Source organism: Chiloscyllium plagiosum, unplaced genomic scaffold, assembly GCF_037043375.1.
Source record: "Chiloscyllium plagiosum isolate Xiang-an unplaced genomic scaffold, Cpla_swu_hap1 HiC_scaffold_24, whole genome shotgun sequence".
Taxonomy (NCBI): Eukaryota; Metazoa; Chordata; class Chondrichthyes; order Orectolobiformes; family Hemiscylliidae; genus Chiloscyllium; species Chiloscyllium plagiosum.
In genome coordinates, this window is record NW_028270162.1 from 64846833 (window position 1) to 64865687 (window position 18855).

The window sequence follows — 18855 nt, forward strand, 5'->3', positions numbered from 1 at the left end:
CATATGCTTACAGGTTGAATTGGAAGAGCAGAAAAGAGAGTTTCCACACAGCTCCCTGTTGAGCTTCCCAGTTCAAAATTGCTCAGCACAGCTAGTTAGACAGGTCTCTTTATACAGGTCACTTCTAAAGCATGACCACTTTGGCCTGAAGTCTCATCTGTTCACATATAAAGAAAAGGCCTCTCAAAATCCTTCTCTTCTCTGTACTAAACCAAACTGATCAGAGTCCGGCCCGGTTTATTGCTTGCTTGAAAAACATCAAGCCAGGCAGCATCCGAGAGCAGGAGAATTGACGTTTCGGGCATAAGCCTGCTGTGTTTTTCCAGCACCACATTTTTCAACTCTGGTACTCCAGCATCTGCAGTCCTCACTTTCTCCTGAAAAACATCAAGGACAGAATCTCCTTGAGCCAAGGAACAGCTTTTAGAGAAAAAAAAGGGGCGAGTTTTGTGACAAACCCTTCAAGTGACAAAGTTTCTATCTCTGTCACACTGGCCTGGGCAGCATTCCCTTCTTTTGTAAACACAGATGCAAAGTATTCATTTAGCATCTGTGCCTGCCCCCCACCCGCACCCCGTATCCATGTGTAAATTCCCTTTTGATCTCTACCCATTCTCTAACCACACACTCACACCCTCTCGCTCTCCCCCTCACATGCGCACAAACACACACACACATACACATATATATGTCTATGGGGTGAATTTGCATTTGCAGAATTGTATTTGCAGATACACTCTATTTTTGCTCAAAATGCAGATAATGTAGGTAGGAGGAGCTGAGATGTTGGATAGATTGGCCATAATCTTAATGAATCGTGGAGCAGGCTTGATGGGCCAAATGATCTACTCCTGCTTCTATTACTATGAAACTATAAGACCCAATTGTTGTCATTTATATTAATATCAGCAACATTGATAGGACTAAAGAGAAAGTTCTGCTCCAGGATTTTGAATATTTGCAAGTTAAAATTAAAAAGAACATTCAAGTTAATAATCTCTGGATTTACCTGGACAATGGGCAAACTGGCATAAACTGGAGTTAAATACATGGCACAGACATTAATGTGGGTGGAATTAGTTTCAGTTCAGGGGGCACTGACATTAGCACTGGGCTAGAAAGGGATGATTCCAGTGGCCTTCACTTGTCCTGTGCTAAGACCAGTGTACTGGCAAAATGAATAATAATGGCTTTAAACTAATCAGAGGGAGGGGTCTTGGAGTGGGGAAACATACACTTACAAAGCAAGAGATATGGCAGCATCACTGGGCAGCTATTTGGATAACAAACCCAGAATGAAACAGAAAAGGAGAGAGCATAGATGCATAGAAAATCAATAGTTAATAGGCTCAAAATGTTAAAAGACAAAATGAATGGTTCTAAATGTGCATAATGAATTAATAGCAAAAAAAAAGAGTTTAATGAATATGTTTTACAGCCAATACGGAGACATGGTTACAATGAGATTAAAGCTGGGACCTAAACATTGAGAGGAATGTGATTTATAAAAAAATACAGACAGGAAGGAAAGGGTTGTGGAACAGCTTTGCTAGTGTGAGATGGAATAAGTATTATAGCAAGAAATGATCTTGGAGCAGAAGATGCAGAATCAATATGGATGGAGGCGCAAAATAAGGAGGGGAAGACAACACTGGGAGTAGTCTACAGATACCCCGAAAGTAGCCATACTGTAAGACAGAATAAATCAGCACATGTAAAAAAAAATCATGTGAGTAGACTGGGAAAATCAAATTGGCAGAGGTAGCCATGCGGAAGAATTCATAGAGTATATATGGCAGAGTGTCTGGGAACGATACGTTATGGATCCAACCAGGGTTAAGGCTATTTTGGATCCAGTAATGTATAATGAAGCAGGTGTAATGAAATGATTTTAGAGTAAAAGATTTTGAGGAAACAGTAAACGAACATGGGAGAATTTAGTATTTAGTTTGAGATGGATAAATTTAGGTCAGAAGCAACTGTGCTAACTTAAGTGCAATTACAAAGGAATGAGGACATATTTAACTGAACTGGACTCGGAAAAGACTAACCGCAAAAGGTGAAAAGTCATAGTCATAGAGATGTACAGCACAGAAACAGACCCTTCAGTCCAACTCATCCATACCAACTAGATATCATAGAATCATAGAATCCAAAACTAATCTAGTCCAATTTGTCAACACTTGACCATTCCTCTAAACCATTCTTATTCATATACTCATCCAGATGCCTTTTAAATGTTGTGATTGTACCAGCCTCTGTTTCCACACTGTAGGGAATCTAATCTAATAAAAAGACCTCCCCAGCAGCTCATTCCATACACACACCACACCTTAAGTCTCTTTTAAATTTTTCCCCTCTCACCCAGCAGACACGACACATTAGCTTTGCTTGAGTTTCACCAGCAATTTCAGCTTTTGTTTCAAATCTCCAGTACGCATGTTTTTTTGAGGAGGAAACAGTGAGGTTTTTTTTTTAATTTATCAGAACAGCAAAGATAGTTGAGGAGCAAAGGCTGAAATTTAAAAAAAAAAATTCATGAACAATATGTATATCCCAAAGAAGAAGGAGGATTTGAGGAAGGAGATCCAGATTAGTTAATAAATTAACTCGGGAAATTAAGGATGGCATAAAATTAAAAAGAAACAAACAAAGTAGTAAAGAGTTTTAGAAAAGTTTTAGAACAAAGAGAACAAAGAAAATTTACAGCCCAGGAACAGGCCTTTCGGCCCTTTCAAGCCTGAGCTGATCCAAATGTACTGTCTAAACCTGTCAGTCAATTCCCTCTGTATCCCTCTGCTCCCCATCTACTCATGCACCTGTCCAGACGCATCTAAAATGAATCCATCGTGCCTGCCTCTACCACCTCTGCTGGCAATGCGTTACAAACGCCCACCACCCTCTGTGTGAAGTACTTGTCGCATGCATCCCCCTTAAACTTTCCACCTCTCACCTTGAGAGCATGCCCTCTCGTTATTGAAGAACATAGAACATAGAAAAGTACAGCACAGAACAGGCCCTTTGGCCCATGATGTTGTGCTGAGGTTTAATCTTAATGTAAAATATAGTAACTTAACCTACGCACCCCTCAACTCACTGCTATCCTTGTGTATGTCCAGCAGTCGCTTCCACCATCACCGCTGGCAACGCATTCCATGCATTCACAACTCTCTGCGTAAAGAACTTACCTGTGACGTCCCCTTTATATCTTCCCCCTAATATCTTCAAACTAATACTCCTCGTATCAGTCAATTCTGCCCTGGGGAAAAGTCTCTGGCTCTATCTATTCCTCTCATTATTTTGTATACCTCGATCAGGTCTCCTCTCTTCCTCCTCCTCTCCAGAGAGAAAGGTCCGAGCTTTCTTCATAAGGCAATCCCTTCAGTCCAGGCAGCATCCTGGTAAACCTTCTTTGCACCCTCTCCAAATTCTCTGTACCTTTCCTATAGTAGGGCGACCAGGACTGGACACAATATTCCAAGTGTGGTCTCACCAGGGACTTGTAGAGCAGAGTCAGAATAGCTTCATGAAGGGGAAAGCATGCCTGCCAAATCTACTAGAATTCTTTGAGGAGGTAGTAAGCATGATAAAGGGGAAACGGTGGATGTAATATAGAATTGTAGAATCTCTACAGTATGGAAGCAGGGCATTTGGTCCACACCAGTCTTCCGAAGAGCATCCCACCCAGACCCATCCCCTACCCTACCCTATCCCTGTAAACCTGCATTACCCATGGCTAATCCACCTAGCTAACACATCCTTAGACTCTATGGGCAATTTAGCATGGCCAATCCACCTAACCTGCACATCTTTGGACGGTGGGAGGAAGCAGGAGCACCTGGAGGAAACCTGTGCAGACATGGTGAGAACAGGCAAACTCCATACAGACAGGTGCCTGGGGCTAGAGTTGAACCTGAGTCCCTGGCATTGTGAAGCAATGGTGCTCATCACTGTGCTGCCCAAATATCACACAAGTCTAGGTACATAAGATAAGAGCCCATGGTGTTTGCGGTAGTATATTAACATGGAATAAGGACTGGCTAACTAATAGAAGATAGAGAGATGGATAACAGGAGGAATTTTTAAGGATTATGACTTGTAACCAGTTGAGTGCTAGTGCCACAATTATTTATAATATATATTAATAATTTGGACTAGTGAAGGAAATATATTCTCATCAAGTTTGTGGATGACACAAAACTGGGTGGAAAGGCAAGCAGTGAGGATGACACAGAGTATGCAAAGGAATATAGACAGGTGAAGCAAGTGGGCAAAACTTGTTAATAGATTATAATATGGTAAAATGTGAGGTTGTGCACCTTAGCAGGAAGAACAGAGGAGTGGAATTTTATTTAAATGGAGAAATACTGCAGAAAGTTACAATACAAAGGTATTTAGGAGTCTTCATGCATAAATCACAAAAAGCTAGCATCCATATTCAGCGGATAATAGGGAAGACAAATGATCGAATGGCATATATTTCAAAGTGAATGGATTTTTAAATAGGACAGCCTTACTAAGGCTATACAAAGGCATTAGTTAAACTACAACCTGAATACTGTGCAGAGTTTTGGTCACATTATCTAATAATGCGACCTTACATTGGAAGCCTGTCACAGAAAATTTATTAAGTTGATCCCAGGTATGCAGCAACAGTTTTTCAAGGAGAATTTTTAAAAACATCATTTACAGGTTGAGGGCATTGTTAGCTAGTCTAGCATTTATTTCCCATTCCTAATTGCCCAGAGGGTAGTTAAGAGTCAACCACATTGTTGTTGGTCTGGAGTCACACGTGGGCCAGATCAGGTAGAGATGGCAGATTCCTACTCTAAAGGATGTTCGTGAACCAGGTGGGTTTTTCCTAACAATTGACAATGGATAAGTGATCATCTTTTGACTCTTAATTCCAGATTTTTATTGTGTTCAAATTCTACCATCTTCCATGGTGGGATTTGAATCAGGTCCCTGGAACATTCCTGAGTCTCTAGATTAACATTCCAAGCAATGATAACACTAGTCGAGTATGTGGTGGTGGAAAAGCACAGCAAGTCAGGCGGCATCCAATGAGCAGGAGAATCGATGTTTCAGGCATAAGCCCTTCATCAGGAATTCATCAGATAGCATTAGACCAAGTTAGTTGGACCTGTATTAGTTGGAATTTGAAAGATTGAGAGGAAACCTTATTGAAACATACAAGATTCCACCAAGAATGTAATAGTGATTTACTGGGATGTTGTCTGGCCTGGAGCAATTCAGCTGGGAAGAAAGACAATAAAGGCTGGGGTTAGTTTTTTTTAAGAGCAGGGAAGGGTGAGGGTAATTTTGATCGAGGTGTACAAAGTTCTGAAGGCAAGGACAGGGGTAGATAGGATAAAACTACGTTTTTTTCTGAACATCTGATCAAAGTCAAAATGTTAACTCTATTGAATATTTCCAATACATTATATTTCATATCAGTTTATTTATTTGTGTAGCTATTGTGTGGGAAGCACAGCAATAAATGATGTGATTTGATATGATCACTGACAGACATTATCTCACAGGATAGTGAGAATTACACATACTTAAGAGTATCACAGTGCAGTGGCAGTGCAGCACAATTATATTTGCTAGAAGCCAGATATATTTACAGACAGGTAAATGAAGGCTATACATCTCACGCAGATCATATCAAGCAGCAGCAGTCCAGAATAGACAGCACTGACATATACACCCAGCCATGCTTTCAAACTTCAGAACATGTTGTTTAATGTTGGATGCTATTCAGTGATTGGACATCACTTGCTGAACAGTTTCAAGCGTGCAAAGAATTAGACTAACACCTAATTTACATTTGTTAACTGTTGGCAACTACATGGAGCATTTCAAATGATCAGTCTGCAATAGTTTGTTCCTCTGAGTTGCACGGAGAATCTCAAATTAACGAAGTGGTAGGATGAAGGTAAAAGATACAAATGGAGCAACATGGCACCTACCTGTTTGTGCGTTGTAAATGGTCATGAAGAAGCCTCCCCCAATCCCCATGCTGTGTGCATTCACGAGTCCAATACAGAGCAAACTGGCAATGGCAGCATCCACAGCTGAGGCATTCTGCCTCAGAATATCCCTGTAATGAAATCAGTGTCAGATGTCCAAACACAGGAATAACAAGAGGCCATTCAGACCCTTGCATTTGTTTTGCCAATCAATTAGATAGTCTTAGAATCAGAATCATACATAGAATCAGACCGTTTGGACAAACCAGAGCATGCTAAACATAATCTCAACTAAACTGATCCTCCTGCCTGCTCCTTGCCCAGATCCCTCCAAATCTTTCCTATTCATGTACTTAGCCAAATACATTTTAAACGTTGTGAAAAGTACCCACATCCACCACTTCCTTTGGAAAGTCATGAACCACTCTGTGTAAAAAAATAAAGTTGCCCCCCATGTCTTTTTTAAAATCTTTCTTCTCTCACCTTAAAACTGTGCCCCCTGGGAGAGATCCAAGATGGGGGAGATCTAACAGGGCTGCCTTGCTGAGCTCTGCACCACAACTCAGGCAAAGTGGTGCTTTTACCCTCCTCACCTAAACTATCTTGGGAAAATTGATAATTAAATATTAGTAGAGTTGCTACATACCTTTCCTCCAGCAAGGGAAGATGGCTAGAGGCAATGGATCGACTAAATCGCAACATGCAGGACATTCCCCTGCAGCATTGGACGTGTCCATGGCCACAGCTTTGGCCTCCTCTGGCTTTTCTACAGTGTGATTCACAAAAGGATGTCCTTTGATGAGCTGATGAGACTGAGGGATCTTAGTATTCAGTACTCTGCAAGATACCCAGCGATATTCCGTTTTACCCATGATGGGTCTGTGCATTTATTTGATTCATCAGATAAAGCGAAAAACTTTCTGGACACTTTAAAATAGACTGGATGATTTAAAGGATATGGACAATAATGGTTTTTCTTCTACTTTTTTGTGTACTTCTCTCTCTTATTACAGAATGCGTTGTGGGATTTTATCCAGTTTTGATTGAAGTTAATGCATGGTTGCGGATGGGTTAGGTATTCTTCATAATACCGGTTTTTCTTTTCTCCTATGCTGGAGTCTAGGGCACACCTCAAGCTAGGAGAAGTTATGGAGGTGTGTGTGGGTAGAGTAAACGCTCCCTGTGGGCAGGGGTAGAGTTCTCCATCAAGTGTCCTTTGTATTTGGTTTAGTTTGTTGGTTTTTAGTAGATGTAATTTTTGGAAGCTCTGTTAATGTAGTTTTAGTGTGTGTATTTTCTAGGCTCCATGAGTCTTTATTTATTAATACTCAATGTGTTGTAAGTAGGGTTCTTCCACTCTGGATTCAAAGGTTGTTATAGAGGGACATGGCTAATTTCTTTTTAAATGGTGCACCTGGGATATTAAGGGGAGTCACTTGCCAGTCAAGAGAAAAAAAAGTACTCTCGAGTCTCAGGAAAGAGATGGTTGATATCACCCTTTTGCAGGTAACCAACTGTGATGATAAGGAACATCTAAAGTTACAGCAGGGTGGGTTTGATCAGGTGTTCTTTTTATCCTTTATGACTAAGAGCAGGGGAATGGCTACACTTGTTCAATAGAGTCTCCCATTTAAGTTACTAGGTCACGTTAAAGATGAGGAGAAAGTGAGGTCTGCAGATGCTGGAGATCAAAGTTGAAACTTTATTGCTGGAACAGCACAGGAGGTCAGGCAGCATCCAGGGAACAGGAGATTCGACGTTTCGGGCACAGGCCCTTCTAAAGGGCCTGTGCCCGAAACGTCGAATCTCCTGTTCCCTGGATGCTGCCTGACCTCCTGTGCTGTTCCAGCAATAAAGTTTCAACACGTTAAAGATGAGTATGGGTGGGTTGTAATTTGTAAAGCCTTTATACATGGTGAAGAGTATGGCATTCTAAATGTCTATTGTCCCCTGGTATACACCCTTAAATTCCTGACAGGTGGACACGCCAAATTGATTGCTCTTGAAACTCTATGTGCTATCATAGGGGGAGATTTTAATAGTCTCATGGACCCCATGGTGGATAGAATGCCCAAAGGTCCCCGAACAATCTCTCCGCAATCGAAACAACTGGTTGACTTACGTGTGGAATTAGGGTTGGTGGATGTTTAGAGATGTCTCCACCCTACGGGTAGGGACTTTACCCTTTTATCTAACCCACACAAGTGTCATACTAGGATTGATCCTTTCCTAGCCCTCTCGGTTTTTCTGGATTTGGTCATGTCCTGTACAATTGGAAATATTGCCATTTGTATTCCTGTACAATTGGAAATATCACAGCAGTATATTTGGAGGTCAAGATTAAGGACTATGGAACAGGCTCACAGCATTGGTGAATGGATGCCTTTATTTTCAAGGACAGTAAGTTTATTGAGTACTTTCGAATGAATTTAAAGTGTTCTTGGTCATTAATTCGGGTAGAGCTAGCAACCAGTCTATATTTTGGGAGATTGCTAAGGCCTATTCTAGGGAGAGTAATTATCTCTTACTCGGCCAGTCAGGAGAGCAGCAGTGTCTACTCGAGGCACAGCTGAAAGCAGCCAAGATGGCATAGTTTGATAGGCCATAGGTGGCTAAACTACGGTGAGTCACAGCTCTTCGGGTGACTTTGAACTCCATGCTCACTCGGACAGCGAAGAGAGAACTTCTCTTTTGCGAAACAAAGGCCGTTTGAGCATGGTGATAAGCCAGGCAAATACCTGGCATATCTCACCAGGAAAAAGAATGCCCGCCAATCTATTACAGAGAAGGCACTGGGGTTCCTACTTGTGACTCTAGAAAGATCAATGCTGCGTTTCGGAGATTTTACTCCAAATTATGCCAGTCAGAATGTTGTGAAGATAGATTGGCTAAGATGGAGTCTTTTTTTTAAGGACCTGGACCTTCCAGGTGTGACCTCTGAACAGACATCTCTCCTTAATGCCCCCTTAACAGTGCAAGGGATACAGGAGGCAATAAATCAGCTCCAAAGCAGAAAGGCACCCAGCCCCGATAGTCTCCCTAGTGAACGCTACAAAGAATGTATAACTATATTGTCAGGGCCGATGCTGGACATTTACAATTGAATTGGCCATGCTAAATTGTCCGTACTGTTAGGTAAGGGGTAAATGTAGGGGTATGGGTGGTTTGCACTTCGGCGGGTCGGTGTGGACTTGTTGGGCCGAAGGGCCTGTTTCCACACTGTAAAGTAATCTAATCTAATCAAAAACTACTTGTACAGTCATGACTGCCTCCCGCCATCCATGAGAGAGGCTAATATCTCTCTTATCCTCAAGAAAGGGAAGAGCCCGGAGGACTGTGCTTCATATAGGCCCATCTCCCTTCAAAATTCAGACTTTAAAATTTTGTCCAAGACTCTTGTGCTAAGATTAGAGAAGGTATTGTCCTCTATTAAGGAGGACCAGATGGATTTTAAAGGTCCACAAATCCTCCAACATTATTAGGAGATGACTGAATATGATCCAAGCGTGTCAGTAGCGATTAGTTCAGACATTAATGATCTCTTTAGACGTAGAAAAAGGCATTTGACTGGGTGAAATGACCCTATCTTTTTTACACTCTGGAACGGTTTGGTCTAGGTGAGGTCTTTATCAGGTGGGTAGGGGTCCTGTATAGTGATCCCATCAATGATGTAAGATTCAGTCATTTCAGTATTTGTAGGGGCAGTCGGCAAGGTTGTCCCCTCTTACTTCTACTTTTTAATGTAGGTGATTGAGCCACTGGCAAATGCTATCCATAGGGACCCTAATATAACTGCCCCATAAGTGGGATCAAAGGCACACAAGATCACATTATTTGCGGATGATGTTTTCGTCTTCTTATCAAACCTGGCAGTTTCTGTAATCCATTTAACACTACGCATTAATTTATTTGGCCTTTTTTTTTCGTGATAAGATAAATTTTGCAAAGTCTGAGGCTATGCCCATGGGGGCTCTTAGGGAAATACCAGACATTGAGCATAAATCACAGTTTCATTTTACATGGTCATGGGGGGGGGGGGCGCTGGTTTTCACTACTTTGGTATTTTTGTTACTCCCACCTTCGATCAGTTATTTAAGGCTAATTTTTTTCACTTTCCTGACAAAATTAAACAAGACCTTCAAAGATGGGAGGCCCTTCCAATATCCTGGTTAGGTCCAATAGCCCTTATTAAAATGAATATCCTTCCTCATTTGTTATATCCCATGCAAATGCTCCCTCTGATGTTTCCCAAGAAAACATTGCGGAGACTTACTGACTGGTTTAGTTCTGTTATTTAGCACTTCAGACAGCCCCTCATTAAGCTCACCAAATTGCAACGCCCAAGGGTTGCTGGGAGCAGACTTTCCAGATATTTACAAATGAGAGGGACCGTATTGTTGAAGAGGAGAGTGTGAAATGGACTGGTAAGCTAGAAGAGATACTTGTTAGGAAGGAAGATGTGTTGGGCATTTTGAACAACTTGAGGATAGACAAGTCCCCCAGGCCTGACGGGATATATCCTAGGATTACATGAGAAGCAAGAGAGGAAATTGCAGAGCCGTTGGCAATGATCTTTTCGTCTTCACTGTCAACGGGGGTGGTACCAGGGGACTGGAGAGTGGCGAATGTTGTGCCCCTGTTCAAAAAGGGAATAGGGATAACCCCGGGAATTACAGGCCAGTTAGTCTTACTTCGGTGGTAGGCAAAGTAATGGAAAGGGTACTGAGGGATAGGATTTATGAGTATCTGGAAAGAAACTGCTTGATTAGGGACAGCCAGCACGGATTTGTGAAGGGTAGGTCTTGCCTTACAAGTCTTATTGAATTCTTTGAGGAGGTGACCAAGCATGTGGATGAGGGTACTTGGATTTTAGTAAGACATTTGATAAGGTTCCCCATGATAGGCTTATGCGGAAAGTCAGGAGGCATGGGATAGAGGGAAATTTGGCCAGTTGGATAGAAAACTGGCTAACCAGTCGAAGTCAGAGTGGTAGATGGTAAATATTCAGCCTGGAGCCCAGTTACAAGTGGAGTTCTGCAGGGATCAGTTCTGGGTCCTCTGCTGTTTGTAATTTTTATTAATGACTTGGAAGAGGGAGTCGAAGGGTGGATCAGTAAATTTGCAGATGATACAAAGATTGGTGGAGTTGTGGATAGTGAGGAGGGCTGTTGTTGGCTGCAAAGAGACTTAGATATGATGCAGAGCGGGGCTGAGGAGTGGCAGATGGAGTTCAACCCTGTCAAGTGTGAGGTTGTCCATTTTGGAAGGACAAATAAGAATGTGGAATACAGGGTTAAAGGTAGGGTTCTTAGTAAGGTGGAGGAGCAGAGGGATCTTGGGGTCTATGTTCATAGATCTTTGAAAGTTGCCACTCAGATGGATAGAGCTTGTAAGAAGGCCTATGGTGTATGAGCGTTCATGAGCAGAGGGATTGAATTCAAGAGTCGTGAAGTGATGTTGCAGCTGTACAGGACCTTTGTTAGGCCACATTTGGAGTACTGTGTGCAGTTCTGGACGCCTCACTTTAGGAAAGATGTGGAAGCTTTGGAGAGGGTGCAGAGAAGATTTACCAGGATGTTGCCTGGAATGGAGAATAGGTCGTACGAGGATAGGTTGAGAGTGCTAGGCCTTTTCTCATTGGAACGGCGAAGGCTGAGGGGTGACTTAATAGACATTTATAAGATAATCAGGGGAATAGATAGAGTAGACAGTCAGAAACTTTTTCCCTGGGTACAACAGAGTGTTACAAGGGGACGTAAATTTAAGGTGAAGAGTGGAAGGTACCGGGGGATGTCAGGGGTAGGTTCTTTACCCAGAGAGTGGTGGGGGCATGGAATGCGCTGCCTGTGGGAGTGGCAGAGTCAGAATCATTGGCGACCTTTAAACGGCAATTGGATAGGTACATGGATGGGTGCTTAAGCTAGGACAAATGTTCGGCACAACATCGTGGGCCGAAGGGCCTGTTCTGTGCTGTATTGTTCTATGTTCTATGTTAAGAGATACCAACTGAACTCCCTCCTGTCTTTTGAGAATGACTGGACTTGTGAGGACCCGAAGTCAATATGGTTGGATATCGAGGCCTCCCAGGCAAAGTGCCCTCTAACTGATCTGTTGTTTATGAATAAGATGAGAACAGTTGTGGAATACTGTAGGAATCCAATCATTATTAATACTGTCAAAGCACGAAGGGCAATGCGACAGAGTCAGGGCAATAATATCTAAAACCTCTTGTCTCACCCCTATAGCTGGTGTGCTGGGATTCCGGCCAGGGATAATGGACCCTGGGTATAAACTGTGGGCAACTAGGAGAGTCTCCTGTCTGGGTGACTTGTATGATGGGGAGATCATGATGTCCTTTGACCAAATAAGCCGAAAGTATGGGTTATCTAGCAGAGATCTTTTTCTTTTTTTTTCCCCAGGTGAGGAACTTTATCCAAAAAAGAACTACGCTTTTGACCAACCCCTACAGATCCAACACAGAGAAGAGGGTGCTTCATGCCAACCGCACTCTCTCGGTTACTACTCTCTATTGTCTACTGGGAGGTGATTCCTCAGATGATATTGAGCGATTATATGAGGTCTTGGAGAAGGAGTTAGGAATTGAGATCTTCAAGTCATGGGAGGGCATATGTGAGAAAGATCATGATCTGTAGTAGGACACATGCCATGCTGTTGAAGATTCTTCATAGGGCCCACCTGGCCCCAGATCATCTTTCAAAATTTAAGGTGGGAGCATCCTCAAGCTGCAAAGAGGAAGTGAGGACTGCAGCTACTGGAGATGAGAGTCAAGTGTTCATCAGGAATGAGGCTTGTGTGCCAGTAGGGCTGAGATAACTGGGAGGGGGTTAGGGATGGGGAGGAAGGTAGCTGGGAATGTGATAGGCAGATCAAGGTGGGGTGGGGGTGGGGGGGGGGGTGATAGATCAGAGAGGAGGGCGGATAGGTGGGAAGGAAGATGGACAGGTCAAGAGGGCAGTACTGAGTTGGATCCTTAGGCTTCCCTAAGTGTTAAATAAATACTGGTATTCTTACGCACTGTGGTCCTACCACAGTCTTTGTAAATACTGGAGTGCTGTGGCCGAAGTGATAGAGGTGGTCTTGGGGACCGAAGTAAAGATGGACCCATTCTCTCTTCTTCTGGGCTGATCCAACTTACCTGCTCTTGACACTCATGGAAAAAAGCTTTTTGATACCCTCACTTTGTGTGTGAGGAAAAATATTCTGATGTGGTGGATGTCTGAAAACCTCTGGGGGGTTGGCATAAAAGTTAGTTATTGAACACTTGCCCCTGAACTTTCTTACAAAATATGGTGCACCAAAATATGAAACATTTTATAAAACATGGCAGCTCTTTCTGGCTTACTTAGATGCAGACGTAACTGCCATTTTAAATTAGGGCTTTTGCATAGCTGGATTTAGCAGACTGGGTGCTCCCCATGAGCAAGAATTTCAAAAAAATATGGGTGTAATATTGAATGCTCTCAAAGGTTGGGAGCTATTGTTTCATTGCGGTGAATGGTGTTATCTATTTATTCATTTTCTATTTATTTATTCATTTATTTTCACTGAATTGTTTATCTCAAATGAGTGCAGATAGTTCTTTACCTTTGTAAGAGTAGTGTAGGCATTAGTTTATTGTTGTAATTTTATAAAAGCAATTTTATCAATAAAAATATTATTGAAACAAAAAATGTGCCCTCTCATCTTGAAATGTGCCATTCTCGGGAAAAGCCAACTACCATTAACTTTATCGAAAACCCTCATTATTTTATAAACTTCTATAAGACCTTAGCTAATCTGAACTCCATTCACAGCCAACTCTGCCTCAAAGCATCCCTGTAATTAATTCATTGTGAAGTTTATACTCAGGTTTTTATTCTGCTTAAAAGGCCTCTGGGACTTGTTCCCAGTTAGTAAAGTGATCTGGTCTACCAGCCCTTACTCCTGGCAGCTCCTCAACCTTTCCCACTAACATGTCATGCCCATCTATGTGAATTCATACCTCCCTCATTCCCATGAACCTTCATATTGTTTACCAATCCACATCTCCCACCTTCCATGGCCACTTACAGCACACATGCCAATTCAGCAACAATGTATGCCTATTCATGCACTTTTACCACATTTACAACCTGATACCAACTTATTCCAACAGTTTACCCACCCACTCAATGGCACTGTTTAATCCCTGGGCCAACCTATGGCCAACTCATACCAACACCTGACCTTCCACACATTTCTATGCTCCCTATATGAATTTAATGCCAACTTGTGTGCCTCCATCACACAATGCTTTATCCTTGCACCACCCCTTACCCATGCCAACATATCTAGTATTCATCCTTAGGAGCCATGCTGAGATTAAATAACAAAGCTCGGTATCATTGGAGACTTAACTATCAATGTGCTACATTTTAATATAAAAGTGAATTCAATTCCCTCAAGAGCTCCTTCTCTCACAAAGGGAACCAATCCTTCATAAGCTCTTGCAGATGTTAATGAAGAGGTGAATTTACAATCCCTCTTCCCCTCCTCACCGTAATAATGATAAGTTGTGAAAGCAGTCTAACAGTAATAGCATTACAATGCTAACCGTCCGCCCTATTGATATTAATTTGTGCTTTCAACATTAGGTTACATAAGTTTTATTTTAAATTTAAAGAGCAGGAGTTCAAATATCTTTTCAGCTTGATAGTTCTATCTACTAGATCCACTTAAGATTAAATATTGCAGGTAGTTCTTCTATAACGTGTGTTTCATCAGTGAGAATGGCTATAACGTGATTAATGAATTGTTGACGCTGTTAGCATAACGCAAACCTGCTGAGCGGGTATAGCGTGTTGTCCATTTGCATGATCTTCTACAGTGTGATGCCTGTAGCAATTTCCCCATAGCCCAAGGTTGCACAGGGACACAACTGTATAGCAGAACAACACTGGAAAGTGGACCACATTCCAGCAAAAACAAAACTGTTTGAACTTTGCGCTGGGACAAAGTTCAGATTGTCTGTTATCGGAATTACATCCCACCCCCGACATTCTCCAACCCATCAATAATAGGACTGGTCAGAAACGTGGCAGGACTCTTAGATCCAGGATTCCACCATCATTTTGTCTAAGGCACAGAATTTTCACAAGTCAGTAAAATCTTAGCCCTCATCGTGGTCCAGCTTCAAGCCCACCTGAGAACCGATCTACAGGAAATTGGACTAATTAAAAATCCTAATTTTTACAAGAGTTTTAATGAAAGCATTAACTCAAGGAAACTACAGATCTGGCATGAAAGGGATTTACAGAATCTACATGGACTTATACATGTACAAAGATTACATATAAATGTGAGTCTGTGTGTGAGAGTGTGAGTGCATGTGGCCCAGCAAAGGCTGATAGCCAAGTTCAGTACCCATGAGGATAGCCTCAACTGGGATCTTGGGTTCATGTTAAACTACAGGTGATCCCACTGCACTCACAATCGCACTCACGCAGACCCTCATGCACACACCCCCCAAATTCACCCACGCTTATGCCCTCTCACAGGCTTATATCCTGTCACACTCACTTTACTAAGTATGCACACATGCAAACACACACTTTCTCACACTAACTGACTCTCTCTTGCACATGCACACACATATGGGGTGAATTTGTATTTGCAGAATTATTTTTGCAGATACATTCTATTTTGCTCAAAAATGCACAATCTGCAGACAGTCAATACATGCAATATTTTGTAAATTCCACTTTGGAAATAGAACCAGTTTGATTGGAGTCTGTCTGTATCCCAATCTCACACCTTTAGTGCATTGTCTGAGCTGCGATGTCACCAATCTAGGTTTGTTCAATATCATTTCAGTTGCATGATACCAATCTTTTGCAATAAATTCTATGTTTCATGGTCCTGCTTCATGGCCACCTGATGAAGGAGCAGCCAATGGTTCCAAATAAACCTGTTGAACTATAACCTGGTGTTGTGTGATTTATTTAACGACATGATATTAACATGTATATCTTGGTGAGATAAGCAAGTTCATACATCAATATCAACCTTCGTTGCAATCTCCTCCAAAATATTGATAGGCTAGGGCAGCAATGCAAATGTGCTGAACAATTGTAATATAGGAAAGGTCAAAACTATAATAACTGGGAAACACACAAAGTGCTACTAGAGAACCAGTTATCAGCCCATTACAGCATAATCAGCACTTTTGGGAAAGCACCAAACATAGGAGATAGGTGAGAGGTCAGACAAGGAAGGAACATCTATGGGAACCCCTGCCAACCTTTCCCAAAACTGCAGGCCCACTGGCCCCCTTCCCACTCCAGAAGGAATGGGCCCCCGGTCACTCAACACAAAACATCACTAGGGTGGTTCTTTGCCACTCCTGACCCATCCTCCTCTGATGAAATTTATCAGTAACTGGTAATGCATGGCTCAGATGAGGAGGAACAAACCCGGCTTGTCATTACGCGCCTTACTCCCACAGTATTTTCAGCTCTGCCAGACCCTTAAAATACTGGCAACAGAACTCTGAAACAAATGGAGACAGTGGCCTTAGCTGCCATTAATATGAGGAATCCCATAAAATGGTTTGTATAAGTGCCACCAAGAGAAGGGGAACTTTCCACTTCCTTTGGTCACAGTGGGTGACTCCAAATCAGGTATGTAGACTGATCCCATCCCACAGATCAACAGTAAGTAAAAACTAGTTTTACTATCATTACACACACTGCTGAGAGCAGAGCTCAGACAAATTAAACATTTGACCCAATGGAAATCCCTCCATAATGAGGCCTGAGCTCTTGGAAAACTGATCCTACTGTGGGAGAACAACAAAACCTACTTAATTACTTACAAAAAGCTTGTCACTGGAAATTATTTAATTGGGGACAATCACTCCCTTACATTCAAACAGTGATCGGGAGCACTAGAAAAAGCATAAAATTGTAAGATTTATCCCTCAATGCAAGTCGTGTTGAATTTGATGAAATTATTCTTACAATGAGGCCAAGCAAACTTTCTCAGAGAAAGTGAGGTCTGCAGATGCTGGAGATCAGAGCTGAAAATGTGTTGCTGGAAAAGCTCAGCAGGTCAGGCAGCATCCAAAGACAGGAGAATCGATGTTTCGGGCATGAGCCCTTCGTCATGTCATTCCTGAAGAAGGGCTCATGCCCGAAACGTCGATTCTCCTGCTCCTTGGATGCTGCCTGACCTGCTGCACTTTTCCAGCAACACATTTTCAGCTCAAGCAAACTTTCTCTCAACTTCTTACCAAGTCCTCACTGCAAGAATCACACCTGATTGCAGCCCCATTTTCCCCATGCACCATTCTCAAAGCAACTCACCGCTTGCATCCCTGGCACCTGTGCCATTGTTAAAAGGCTGTTGTGCACCTGCATACGCAGTGTCAATATGGAGATGCCTAGTGCAGTTCCTGAAATTTGCCCCATTCCTCATTCACATGATCATGGAGGACAAGGAGCAAGAGTGGAGAGCACAACACCAGAGTAGGTCAGCCTGGTCCCAGTTTGCCATCTATGTGGAAGCACTCAGACATCTGGACGAATGTGGGAAGATGATCCACCAACACAAGTGCTTTCACCTTCTCGCCGGTACCTCACAGTAACTATCTTTGCTACTGCACCCACCTCCCACCAAGGCTCATGCTCTACCATTCTCACTGATGGACTTAATATCTTCCTCACTCACCCTCACCCAACCCAATCCTTGACACCACAAACTCTACAAGCTCTCTGTTGTGCCCAGTCACAGGATATGTGGGCGGCACGGTGGCACAGTGGTTAGCACTGCTGCCTCACAGCGCCTGAGACCCGGGTTCAATTCCCGCCTCAGGCGACTGACTGTGTGGAGTTTGCACGTTCTCCCCGTGTCTGCGTGGGTTTCCTCCGGGTGCTCCGGTTTCTTCCCACAGTCCAAAGATGTGCAGGGTCAGGTGAATTGGCCATGCTAAATTGCCCGTAGTGTTGGGTAAGGGGTAAATGTAGGGGTATGGGTGGGTTTCGCTTCGGCGGGTCGGTGTGGACTTGTTGGGCCGAAGGGCCTGTTTCCACACTGTAATGTAATCTAATCTAATCTCATCTAATGTAATCTAATCTAATTTCTATGTTCCCACTTGCACCAGCTGTGCTACGCACTTCATCTTCCACAATACTGGCTTCTCTAATTCTAGGAGGGGTAGAGCAGAAACTAGAGGGGTAGTGTGATGCTCATCAATTCATCAAATTAGCTCCACATCCCTTATCAGGATAGATCTTGCCTGACTACTCCAGTGGGGCCTGGACTGATATCGAGACTTGACTTAAATGTGTCAGCACCACAAGAAGAATGGAAACAAAATACCCAAATTTTTCTAAAAATTGAGACATCACGGATATCTTTTTTGCTTCAGAGGTGCTTCTTCCTGATATGTTTCTTCTAATGATTTCAGAAACTCAGGGACAGAGTCAGAGGAATGAGACTAACATCAACAGTATGTGGTTTGAACATAACTGTGGCACATTCTGCAGTAATAAAAATAAGTCACTGGACTTTGCTATACTTCAGTAAATACTCGAGTTTAGACAGAGAATTCAAGAAATTGAGTTACTCAAAGTCTACCAGGAACTTAACCAGAAAAATGGAGGCAAAATGGTTGCCAGCAGATATAGAAAAACTCCAAATCAATGAGTCAGATGCTCATCCAATGTTTTGGAGGGGGGAGTACATATCTACCTATAGGGGAGTTGAAGTGGCCTCTGATTGGTCAGTTGTGCAATACAAGAGATCTCAAGGATACTTCCTCATTGCCTGTGAGATAGGTACTTGCTTGATGCTTGACAACAACACTCAATCAGTATTTAATGATATTCCTGATCTTTCTATG

General features: G+C 42.5%; 1 protein-coding gene across 1 annotated transcript in view; it reads right to left on the minus strand.

The window, feature by feature from the left end:
* LOC122562438 (glutathione hydrolase light chain 1-like) overlaps nt 1-18855 on the minus strand; it is a 154146-nt gene that overhangs the window by 117481 nt on the left and 17810 nt on the right. Inside the window, exon 2 of the mRNA XM_088000289.1 lies at nt 5976-6106. Within this exon, the coding sequence (XP_087856415.1) occupies nt 5976-6106 (131 nt within the window). The remainder of the gene's footprint in view (nt 1-5975; nt 6107-18855) is intronic.